Source organism: Pteropus medius, unplaced genomic scaffold (genome assembly GCF_902729225.1).
Source record: "Pteropus medius unplaced genomic scaffold, Ma_sr-lr_union100, whole genome shotgun sequence".
NCBI lineage: Eukaryota > Metazoa > Chordata > Mammalia > Chiroptera > Pteropodidae > Pteropus > Pteropus medius.
This window is the reverse complement of record NW_024351073.1, coordinates 3,755,193-3,767,632: the sequence shown is the minus strand read 5'-3', so window position 1 is coordinate 3,767,632 and position 12,440 is coordinate 3,755,193. Positions and strand designations below refer to the sequence as shown.

Here is a 12,440-nt window from a genome sequence, read left to right as displayed (position 1 = left end):
ATTTGCTTTTAAAACACAATTACGTATCTGTGTGTGTACATTTGTTTGCGTAAGGAAGAGAGGTGAAACAAGATAGAGAAATGTTGGTAATTGACTAAAGTGGGGTTCAGGTTATCATTTTCTCTATTCTTATGTATGTTCAAAATTTTCTATAATTAAAAGGGAAAATTTTTTAAATTTAGGCAGAACTAAATTAGAGATCATTACAATGAAATTTTAAGTCATAACGATAATGGATTGCCTCAATGAAATAAGTAAAAATACAATATATTTAAATGGGACAAAGATCATTTCAGAAAAGATAATGCATTTTCTTGTACATTAAGAAAAACATCCTAAGTGGGCTCCAATGCTTACGTAAAGATATTTTTAATGATTACCATAATGACTTCTAACCTCAGAGAGGAAAAACAATTAATAGGAAACACTCCTTTTTGATATAATTTCTAATCACATAAGATTTTTAGAAGCAAATAGTAATAAATCAGAAGTTAAAGTTTCTTATAAGTTTATTCTTCACTTAAAATTATGTTATATAAAAAGTTCTTTGTGATTCTCAGGATAGCTTACCTGAGTTTCCATCATTGGCTTTTGGAAAGGAAATGTATCATGGTTGACACACCACAAAATGTCATTATCTTCATTTTCTGAGGCTGCCATCAGTAGAATACCTAAAAGGTTAACACACAAAATCTTATGATGCCAAATAATATGCATCCCCAATAATCTTAATAATATTAATTATTAACATTAATCTGTATATATAAAACACTCGTTATAAGTAAAAGAGTTCTAAAATAAATAAAAATAAATTTCTTAAAAGGTCATATAATTATCGGTAGGGTAAGATTATTAAGTGTTCCAGATTTTATACTGTTTCTTTCAAGTAAACACTTATTTTTTTTTTCACATTTTAATATTTTTGAAGTTAGGACATATTTTGCAATCAACGGGTTTATCAATTTAATCATTAACTTTAAAAAATATGTTTAGTACATAAAAAATGTTGTGACTTACAATCAAAAGTATCTAATATTTAATGAAATAGAGTTCATGTACTGGTTAAATCAAACACACTATAAATAAAAATGAAGTTACCAGTGGAATGGCAGAGATAAATATACTATAAAAGCATCACCTCAGCAATACTAGCTGATATTAGTTTGATTTTGAAATATATTCTCCTGTGTTCAATACCAGCTCCTCCCACTAATTTATTCCCTTTGTACTGGCTTTAATAATATCAGTCTCAAGTCCATTGGATGGTTTAGGTAATGGGACTGTAATTAACTAATAATACACATAATTAGCTTGTGAAAATTTGAGAGTAGTTTATATCAAGGTAGAAGAAAATGTTTCTTAAACTTTAGCATATGAAAGTTTGAAAAACTGCAATTTGATTATTTCATGAACATAATTAAAACCACAGTATTTTTTCCTCCACACATTTCTAGCTTTAAGACCTAATTCTATTTACAACAGCACCGGAAAGAATACAATACTTAGTACATTTAAGAAGTGAAACATTTGTACATAGTACAATGTACATGCATCACTCTAAAAAGTTAAGTCTAATAACAAGACACCCCACATTCATATATTTGAAGATTTAATATTGTTAAGATGACAATACTCCTCAAAATGATCTACATTTTCAACTATCAAAATCCCACGTTTTTAAGAAATTGACAAACTGATCCTAAAATCCATATGAAAATGCAAGAGATCCAGAATAGTCAAAACGACCTTGAAAGAAAAGATCCAAGTTGGAATTTCAAAACTTATGACAAAGGACAGACATATAGACTGACAGAATAAAACTGAGTCTAGAACCCATATATTTATGGGCTATCCATTTGAGACAAAGGTGCCAAGACAATTCAAGGAGAAAAACGTTTTTTCAACAAATGGTGCTGAAAACTGCAAAAAAAATGGAAGTCAGATCTCTACCTCACATGATTTAAAAAAATTAATCCAAAATGGATTAAAGATCTAAATAAGAGTGAAAACTATAAAACCTATAAAGGAAAAGAGGAGTAAATGTTCACGACTCTGGGTTAGGGAATGGTTTCTTAAAGATAAACTCAAAGTATAGCAACAAAAGAAAAAATAGATAAGTTGGACTTTATCAGAATTAAAAACTTTTGTGATTCAAAGGACATCATCAGAAAGTAAAAACATAACATACAAAATGGCAGAAAATATTTGCAATATACCTAAAAAGAGACTTGTGTCCAGATTGTATTATACAAAGAGCCCTTACAAATCACCAATCAAAAGACAACTCGATTTTAAAGAGAAAGGATCTGAAAGTTATTTCTCCAAAGATGTATGAATGGCCAGTAAGCACAAAAAAAGATGCTCAATACCATTAGCCATCAGGCAAATGCAAATCAAAACTGCCAATGAGATAACACTTCACACGCACAAGGATCAACATAATATAAAGACAGAAAACAACAATGTAGCAAAAGTGTAACCCTACTTGTAAAAATGTAAAATGGCATAAATGCTTTGGAAACAGTCTGGCAGTTCCTCGAAGGTTAAACAGAGTTACCACATGACCAATAATGCCATTCCTAAGGTATGTGCCCAAAAGAAATGAAAACATAAGTCCATACAAGAACTTGTACAAGAATGTTCATAGCATTATTCACAATTGCCAAACAGTAGAAGCAACTCAAATGCCAACCAAATGATGAACAGATAAATAGAATGTGGTACATTCACACAGTGAAATATTCAGAAATGAAAGAAATGAACAGGCTATCTTATGTATTGACCTTGAAAGTATTATGCTAAGTGAAAGAACCTGGTCATATACTATCTGATTCTATTTATATGAAATGTCCAAAACAGGCAAATTCATAGACAAAGAAAGTGGATTAGTGATTTCCCAAGGCTGAGAAAAGGGTATAGGGAATGACTGTTAATGGGTAATAGAGTTTCTTTCAGGGGTGATAAAAATGTTATAGAATTAGACAGTGGTGATAGTTGTACAACTCAGATTAAACTAAAAACCACTAGATTCAAAAGGCTAAATTTTATGGTATGTGAATTATATTTCAATAAAGCTGTTATTTGAAAATACTGAAAAAAAATACTGAGAAAGTGCATATTATGCATTTGAAAAAATTTTATTTGTAAAGGGAAGCTTTATTTGAGTGTTAAAAATGAAATGTTGGAAGAAACAGAATAAGCAAAGAAAAGGCTTTAGAATGATTAGAAAATAAAAACAAACATTTTACAAATGCTTTCTCATCACGGGAAATAATAGCACATACAGATTTTTCAAGTTTTGATGTTTAATTAGAATTTTTTTGGTCAAGATTTAAAATTGTTCCATGAAAAACTCTCTGCACCCATAAAAATACTGACACAGCAGGCAAAATGTAAGAAAGCCATTTGAGTTTTCCTAACAGTCTTGAAGGAAGAGAGCTCAGAGTCTACTGTAGTGGATATAACACCGATTTTGACCTGTGAGAATATACATAAGGCTAATATACTATACTAATAGATATTTAAAAAATGCTATAGCTTTTATAAATACATGAATTAAAAATGCTTGAAATATCATGTTAATATAAAAAATGTTCCTGGATAAGAAACCAAAACATCCCTAAATATTATTGGAAAATCTATCTTCAAATGCCTCAAATGCATTCTAGTTTTAATAAGTTTAAGAACTCTGTCTTCAATTTGATAGTATTCCAGAACTTACCTTTACTGTACAGAGCTTTATGTACTTTTGAAGGCTTTTCCACTGTTGAAGATGCAGAGAATCCAGGAGGTAAGCGAACGTGAACCAGTGTCAGTGTATTAGGTCTTGCTAATGGCTGTCTGAATGGACAAGTGCTGAAATATAACCGTATACCTAATGATGGGGTAAAATTTTACAACAGTAAAAGAAAAAAAAAGACCTTAGGTACATGTGTTATCGAAGCAATTTCACGGTGAAACACAGAACTCTGTTAAAGCCACATATCACTTTCCTGACTTTTCTTAAATTACCACATTTACTACCAGCTGAAGTGGATTTCTAAGACAATGTCACTAGAAATTGAGATGTGAATCAACAAATTTCATTAGGAAGAACCTGCAACTATAAGCCAAAGGAGCTTTTGTTCCAATTTAGGCTCTTTCACTGAATGTTAGCCACTTTCAGGCCTGGTTATACATTTATAAAATGAGGAGACAGAAAAGGAGGAATATTCTAATTTTCAGAGTCCTTAATTTTATGAATTATTAGTATGATTTGATAATTAAAACAGAAATAAAAACATTTGATATCATATATATCCAAACCTGAGGATTATCAAGTTATAAAAGCAATAGCAGACGTATAAATGAAACAACATACCCACATGTGTGACGGCCAATAACTGACAGTCCAGTGATTCAGAATTTTCAATCACTGCTATCTGAACAATTGGTTTAAAAACAGAACGATCTATAGTCCTAAAAAAAAAGGGAAAAAACTGGTTTATTTAAAAAATGTCTACTAAATTATAAGAAACATTTTCCATCAGTATTTTTATGTCTAAATATGTTAAAATCGTTTAACATAACAAGACTAACTTCTTAGGAAAGTAACACAATAGCAGCAAGAACTGGCAAAAACCCCTGAATGTGTGTTGTTTACATTAATACTATTAAGAGTGCCTCTTTTTTCAAAGATCATAAAAGAAAGCTAAATCCACTGGGTAAATGGCTAATGGGGAACATGGTATTCCCAGAACATCAAATTATCATTGTAAAAGTTACCACTAATGAAAAAGGGGGAGAAAAATGGTCCTTTCTAAAGTAGAGGTCTGGTGAACACTATCTTAACCAACTGTTTGATAGTGAGAGAACTGGTTTTATTATGTGCTGCTGATGTAATGCTTTAAGAAATTCGCATCACCTATGTATTATTGGCTAAAAAAATACTACTCTGACTTTAACAAGGAAAAAAAGACAAATTCAAATATTCTTTAAATAACACTCCTGCTCTTCCTTCCCAAATGTCAAAATTTTGAAAAAGAAAAGGCAGTGAGTCCATTTCATATTAAAGACTAATGACCAATGCAATTCATGAGCTCTTATTGAATCTGTAGAAAAATGGAAAAATAGCTATAAAATATTTTTGGGACCATTAATTTTAATATAAACTGTATTATTACAAGATAATATTACAAAATTATTAAATTTCTTAGGTGTGGAATTGGTATTGTGCTTACATAAGAGACTTAGTAGACAGAAGCTGAAAGATTTCAAGGTAAAAGTCATGATGTCTGTAACTTTTCAAGTAGCTCATGACAGAGTAGGCAAATCAGGCAAAATTGGTAAATTTAGGTAAAGGGTGTATCAGTTTTTACTATGCTGCTCTTTAAATTTTCCTGTGGAGCGGAAAAAATTTCCCAAGAAAAAGCTGGGGCAATAAATAGGAAACCTGTCTATGGCCATGCCACCCTGAACAGGCCTGATCTCATCTGATCTCGGAAGCAGGGTCGGACCTGGTTAGCACCTGGAAGGGAGACCACCTAGGAAGACTGACTGGGTTTTGTAGGCGTTTAAAAAAAAAAAGGAAATAGGAAATCTTGTATTTTAGATTGCCTTGAGAAATTTTATGTCACTGAACAGCAAAGAAAACATGTTGATTTTTCACTAGGTGTCTGAATGTAGCAATAATCCAGGCACACACGTCACAGAAGCTGAAAATTTGAGGTCTGTGTTATATGAATAGAATATCTGTATCTGAGCTAAATCGGTTGTGACGTATGAAAACTGCAGTGTATACGGTCTGAAGACTTGGATTCTAGCTTGGGTTCCAGAGCTTATTTAGGAGCCAGACCTCAGGCAATGATAACATCCTTTAGTTAATTTTCTCAAGAATATAATGTGGACAATACAACTGTAAAGTATTCCCAAAATGCACTTGTGTAAATTATCAGACCAACACAACTTATACTATGTAGGCCTGTTAAAAAGGTGGAGAAGTTATAAGAGGGTGATCTTAGAGACATGTAGTTTCCTAGACAGAATGCCTGTAATGCCTATACAGACCACCCAAAGTTCCAAGGACAAACATATGTCAATCTGTATTTTGCACTACAGTAGTAAAACCAGTCTACTTTATGTTTCAAACCATCCAACATAAGAATAAGAGTCTCTAGCACCTCTGCTTCAAATATAACTTACAGTATCATCTCTTTCGACATGCCTAATCTTCTAGATATACTTTGAGGAGGAAATAGTTTTAGTATGCTGCAAATAAATAGTATAATTATGCTTGCAAATGAAATGTCTGAAAGTAAATTACATATTATTACCTAGCAATGTTTCCAGCAGCAGAGACAATAGAATTCTGTGACACTGAGGCAACTCTGCTCATTCCTTGTCCATCGTGGCCCAAATCATAAACCTGTAAATAAAAAATTGTACCACTGAAACATAACTATAGACTACATACATTTCATAAAATGAACTTTTTAATATAATTTTATTATATAGACTTTTCTTTTTTAGGAACTCTTTAATTTTGGTTCTTCATGTACATATAGAAACATTGACAGATTTTAATTTTCATAAAAAGGGGCTCGAAGGATGTTGTTTTAAAGCACACAGTTCAGAGAAAAAGAGGGACTGAATCGTCTTTCTTAAAAAAGGGGATATTGTTTCCACCTTAAATGGTGGTATAATGTCAATACTTAACCTGTATTACTCCTTTCTCAGATCGTGTATATAAAATGTTTCTAGAATTATCAATTGCAATTTGAACAATAGGATCTAAAGACAAAAAAAGGAAAAAAAAACAAGATTAACAAATAAAATACAGTAGCTATGTACAACAAATTAAAATTGTTAAATTAGAACTTTGCATTCAGGGGCTTTCCTCTTGCTTTGTAAATAAGTCCTAAGACATGCATAAGAACAAAAGCCAAGAAGCGTGAAAAAAAGCAGATCGCAAACACTGCGACCGGGTTAAGAGAATCACAAATAAGTAATTCTGTCCTCTAAATGAATTTTAAGCCAAACGAAAAACAAGTTCTAGATTATTTCTTTATTCAACAAACATTTAATGAATGTTTGCTATATATAAGAAATACATGAAATAATTATACTCGGTCCATTCTGCCAAGAAACTTCAAATTTAGTTTAATAATTCATTGTGTGAAGGGAAATAATTTAAAATTTCAGCCATATTCAGCTACTTTATATTGTTCCATTATAAATTTAAATTTGTAAATTTTAAATTATTTTGTCTGCCTAAATCTCTCATTTTATTAAAAACTCATATATTAATTTTATGCTGGGAATTTGTTCTAGACCAGGCAAAACGTGCATTAGATGTCTGTCTAGCATTCTCACATACACGTTTTAAGTATGTATATAGCTGTTTTAGACACATGTTCCATGATGCTACATTATAGGCACTTGTTAATAAAATCCACAGTTTCTGTATTTTATAGTCCCCCCTCTTTTTTTTTTTTTAATGCCTACAGCACCTGGTATTCCTAGGTGGTCTCCCGTCCAAGTACTAACCAGGCCCGACCCTGCTTAGCTTCCGAGATCAGATGAGATTCGGCACGCTCAGGGCCTTCTTTTAAGAGTCCTTATGAATATATAATGTTGTTTAATAAGATAAACTGTTTCAGTTAATAATAAAAATTTCTGAGGAAAATGTCAATAATCTGTTAAAAATTTTGTTTGCCAAATTTATTTTCTACTTACCATCTTCTGAGAATGTGAATTGTAGCAATGAAGGAACAAGAAAAGAAAGTGAGCTCTTTGAGTGGTTTATTTTCCTACATCTTTGGCTAAACCAACCCGCTTCGGCCTTAAAAGAAAAAATGGAAACAAAGAAGACTTATAAATGTAGGTACCTCTGTCACAGCAACAACAGTATACTCATGTTTACAAAATCCTCAAATCTTATAAAATACCAGTAATTGTAAATAAAGTGAGACATATTCCAAAGTACTGAATTTAGTCTTGTAATTAAAAATAGAAAATATAGTTATCTCTAATCAAATCACTACTTTCAATGAAATCAGCTGTCTATTCCAGTAACCTCAGTAATGCTATGTTAGTGAACTCGTATTTTAATTCTCTTAAAAACTCCAATTTGAAAGCATAAGGAACATAATAGGCACAGTTTATAAATACCTGCACAGTTTATAAGTACCCAAATAGATAAGATAGAGGTACTTCTATCATCTCTTCCCACTTCTGCTAGAAGGAGATTTTAACAATAGCAGCCACCACCATCATAAACCATGGTCTACCTCTCAATGACTATTTTGCCGCACAAAACCATTTTGTGGTAATGAACAAAGCCAAGAGAAACTGGGCAAGAAAGTGGGCAAGAAAGTGATACAAAAACCACAGCTGACATGGGTTCTAATTCTAGCTCTGCCACTAACTAGCTCTGCCGCTAATGGCTGTGTGACTATTGAGAATATTACTTTATGGGTCAAATATACGGTGACAGAAGGAGACCAGACTTTGGATGGTAAGAACAGAATGTATAATGATGTTGTATTATAAAGTTGTACACCTGAAATTTATACAATGTTATTAACTAATGTTACCCCAATAAATTTAATTAAAAATAAAAGAAGAATATTACTTTGCTTCCTAAGGTTTACCTTAAAAAAAAAAAAAAGGCAACAATACAGTAGGGAAAAAAACAAAAGGAACTAAGGACATTTCAGAGTAGAGAAAACGCAAATGACCAATAAATACATGAAATGATGCTTAACTAGTAATAAAAAATATATTCCCCTCCATCGGACTGGCCAAAATTAGTAAGTTTGATTAATATTAATGTAAGAATGGGTGAGTGGGGGAAATACATTCATAGATGCCTGTAAAAGGTCTAAAATTCTTAGAGGACAACATGAAAATAAGAAATATAATTTTAAATACTTGTAAGTACAACTCAGCTACTAGAATTCTAAATCTCTACACGAAAAAAAACCTCTACACATGTGCACAAGGACATTTATTATAACTTTATTTGTGAAAGGGAAAACTGAAAACCTATAAATCCACCAAAAAAGGATTGTTAAGTAAACCATGTACCTGTTTTATGGACAACTATGCAACAATCACCAAACATAACATATCTATCTACTAGATACAGACAAGAAAAGACTTCCAAAACATAGTTAAAAGCCAATTATGTAACAAAACATAAGTGACAATCTAGGTAAAAACATACAAACACAAAATGTATGTGTATTTGTATACATGTATACACACATAAATGCATACAGACATTCACATATTCATCAACGCACATATTATGTTTTAAAAGTACATACTCAGACTGATAATGGCTTTTACCCTTGAAAAGAAGACTGGTTTTTGCAGGCATGATGTAGTCATTGAGGACTATGGCTTTAACTGTATGTCTGAATATTTTCTATAAGAATATATTAATGTGCTTCTGTAATTACAAAACAAAAACAAAATCCATTCCTACTTCATCAAGAGGGAGAAAAAAATGTTTATAAATGCCAGACTTACTTGGTATGCTACTTCATATAAACAGCCATCCTTTCCAGCCAAGAATATTCTGCCATTATCGGTGGAAGTTATTGTTAAAAGATAAGTGTTGTCAGTAGGAAGAGAATATAAAGGATCTGGAAGCAACTGCATTCCACCACACATGCTGTCGTTAAGAACTCCGGAACCTTTTTTTTTAAAGAAAGAACACAAGAATCAGTTTGTTGGCTTTTTCAAAGTTTAAAACAAACACTATTATCTTTAAAATTTATATTTTTACTGAATTCTTACTGATATACTTGACAGCTTCTATAATGTCCATTTTTAAATTACTATAAAAAGCTTGACACAATTTGATAATTCAAATTAAAGAGAACTTACAGTATGCACATATATAAAAACTATAATACATATAATTAAAATATATAGTATGTAACACTGTAAAGCACCAATCAAAAAACTAACCCAAATTTTAAGCTCTTTTCCCATTTAGGAAAAAAAAGTGTAGCTCACTGCCAGCATTAATTTAACATCGCGTGTAGGAATGCTATGTTTTCTAGGATTTGACATTTTCAGCGATCGAGAATTACTCTATTTTGTACATGGAAATACCATTACTAAAAACAGAATACTATAAATAGAATGTCATTGTTTCCAAAGAATATTGACATACTAGAGTGATGCAAAAATAATAATAAAAGTGAGATATGTCATGGCAAACTGTGGGGTAAGGTTAGGACTGCAATCAGGGAGGTATCTTATCTTGGGGTAAATGCTGCAGCTGTAAGCGCCGTGGGCGAACATCCTTGGGGGTAAACAGGAAATGGGTAAAATTTTGGGAAAGACCCTAAGGATGTGATAGTAATAAACAATACTGAGTCACTGAAATTCATCATTATTTCATCCAAAACAGATTGCCACAATGCAAAAGAAACCATTGAATGTGCTTGCAATAAATTAACTGAGGGCTTCTTACTTCAAGGGAAAGAATAACTTCTTATATTAGTGTTCCATACATTAAAATGGCCATTCAAAAAAATCAGAAACAAAGAAACTGAAGGCATTACTGAAAAACTGACATCAATTATTCATCTTCTACTACCCTCTCTTCATACTGTACATTTAAAATGTGCACATTAATATGGTAAATACAACCAAAATGCTTTGGTGGAACTACTATCTTGAAAGATACTGTATCTATAGGAAAATATTATTTTTTATGAGCAAATGGCCTGGAAAGCTAACTTAGTGAAAAAGGTTAGTTTTTAATTATAATACTAAGTTCACTATCAAATTTTTATTTTAAAAAAACACATGTGGGTTGCTATACCTGTTTGCAAATTAGCATAGCTGAGTCCAAGAATCACTATATCCACAGGGGTTGCCAAAACCAAGAGGTGTCGTACGTGAGGCTGAAAGATGCCTAAGATAAAATAGACATGTTATGGATTATTTTCCATAAAAATCCAGTATTTAAACATTAATGAATAAGGTTTTACCACTAAGGTTTTACAATGAGCTAGTGATTTAGTATACGAAATGTCTGAACCCAATTTATTTAATTTTGATGTTAAAATATTACTACCTACGATCATTTAAATAAGTAAACAGCAGAATAAAACACTGTCAGAAATAAACACTTTAGTATTTAACACCACTTAAAATCAGTGTAACATTACAAAATAGCTTAGGTTTATTAAATTACAAAGATTTCTATTTGTATACCCATATTCGCAGCAGTATAATTCACAGGACCTAAAAGATGGAAGCAACCCAAATGTCCATCAACAGATGAATGGATAAACAAAACATGGGATCTACATACAATGGAATACTATTTAGTCTTAAAAAAAGGAAATTCTGATACATACTATAACAGGGATGAATCTTGAGGACATTATGCTAAGAAAAGTGAGCCAGTCACAAAAAGACAAAAAGTATTTAATTCCACTTACATCAGTTACCCTGAGTAGTCAAATTCATAGAAACAGAAATGAGTTTATATGTCAAATAAGTTTCCCAAATGAGTTTATATATCAAAACCAGATAATTTACAGTTTCAGAGGGGATATTACCAAGTACAAACACTTTTTTGTTAATTTATGATGAGGTACTGTGTAACTTGGTGGAATGGCATGAGATGCTATACACATCACTGTCATGTTATGATTCCCAAAAATAGTGTCTTGCTAATAGGAATAAAAGGAAATACATCTTATGTTATAATTATGGACATCTTTTTATGTATATACATTTGGCCTATTTACAGGTGTTAAATGTTGTAGAAAATACAACAGCTTATATTATCACTTGGTTTTACTTTCATTAATGAATGTCAAGGGGCCAGTTTATGTCTCAAAGCTCAAGTGAATGAAGTTGAAGGCACAGGTCTTCTACTTTAATGACCTCAAAACATACTTGATATTTCATAAGTTGATTTAAAAAGCCGGAATTTTATGAAAACTTAGATTTTTATTAATAAAAGTCATATCTCAAAGTATCTGGTCACCATACTAAGCCAAAGAAGCCATCTTTGATTACAGAAATCTTCATAAAGTTGGAATTTAATAAAGTGGTAGAGATGGTTTATGGCTTGGAGTAAAGGAAGATTAAGTAAAACTGCCCTGTCAAATGATGTCATCTCTAAAATCTCTCCTAATTTATTCGAGTATTGTACAGTAGATGGTAGAAATAGAAGCCATTTCCCTTTAGAATGCAATACGGTCAAATGACATATTTCTCACTTTAGTCACTCTCACTTCTTATTTATAAAGTGCACATCTTATTAGTACCTTTTAGACACTGCCAGTTGTCTAATGGTTCAAAGTTTTACTCTTCAATAAAAATTTGAAAGAAGTAGTTTAATAACTTGTGTACAAATATGAGCACATATGATCCTTTGTGATGCATCTGTTTGCTACTTTGATGAGGAAACTCAACAGAACACT

At 31.6% G+C, this 12,440-nt stretch overlaps 1 protein-coding gene across 1 annotated transcript in view; it reads right to left on the bottom strand.

The window, feature by feature from the left end:
- NUP155 (nucleoporin 155) overlaps nucleotides 1–12,440 on the bottom strand; it is a 51,382-nt gene that overhangs the window by 30,719 nt on the left and 8,223 nt on the right. The window contains exons 5-12 of the mRNA XM_039842638.1: nucleotides 10,823–10,915; nucleotides 9,514–9,680; nucleotides 7,714–7,819; nucleotides 6,695–6,768; nucleotides 6,312–6,403; nucleotides 4,361–4,458; nucleotides 3,722–3,874; nucleotides 571–671 (exon numbers count right to left, since the gene is read on the bottom strand). Of these exons, the coding sequence (XP_039698572.1) occupies nucleotides 571–671; nucleotides 3,722–3,874; nucleotides 4,361–4,458; nucleotides 6,312–6,403; nucleotides 6,695–6,768; nucleotides 7,714–7,819; nucleotides 9,514–9,680; nucleotides 10,823–10,915 (884 nt within the window). The remainder of the gene's footprint in view (nucleotides 1–570; nucleotides 672–3,721; nucleotides 3,875–4,360; nucleotides 4,459–6,311; nucleotides 6,404–6,694; nucleotides 6,769–7,713; nucleotides 7,820–9,513; nucleotides 9,681–10,822; nucleotides 10,916–12,440) is intronic.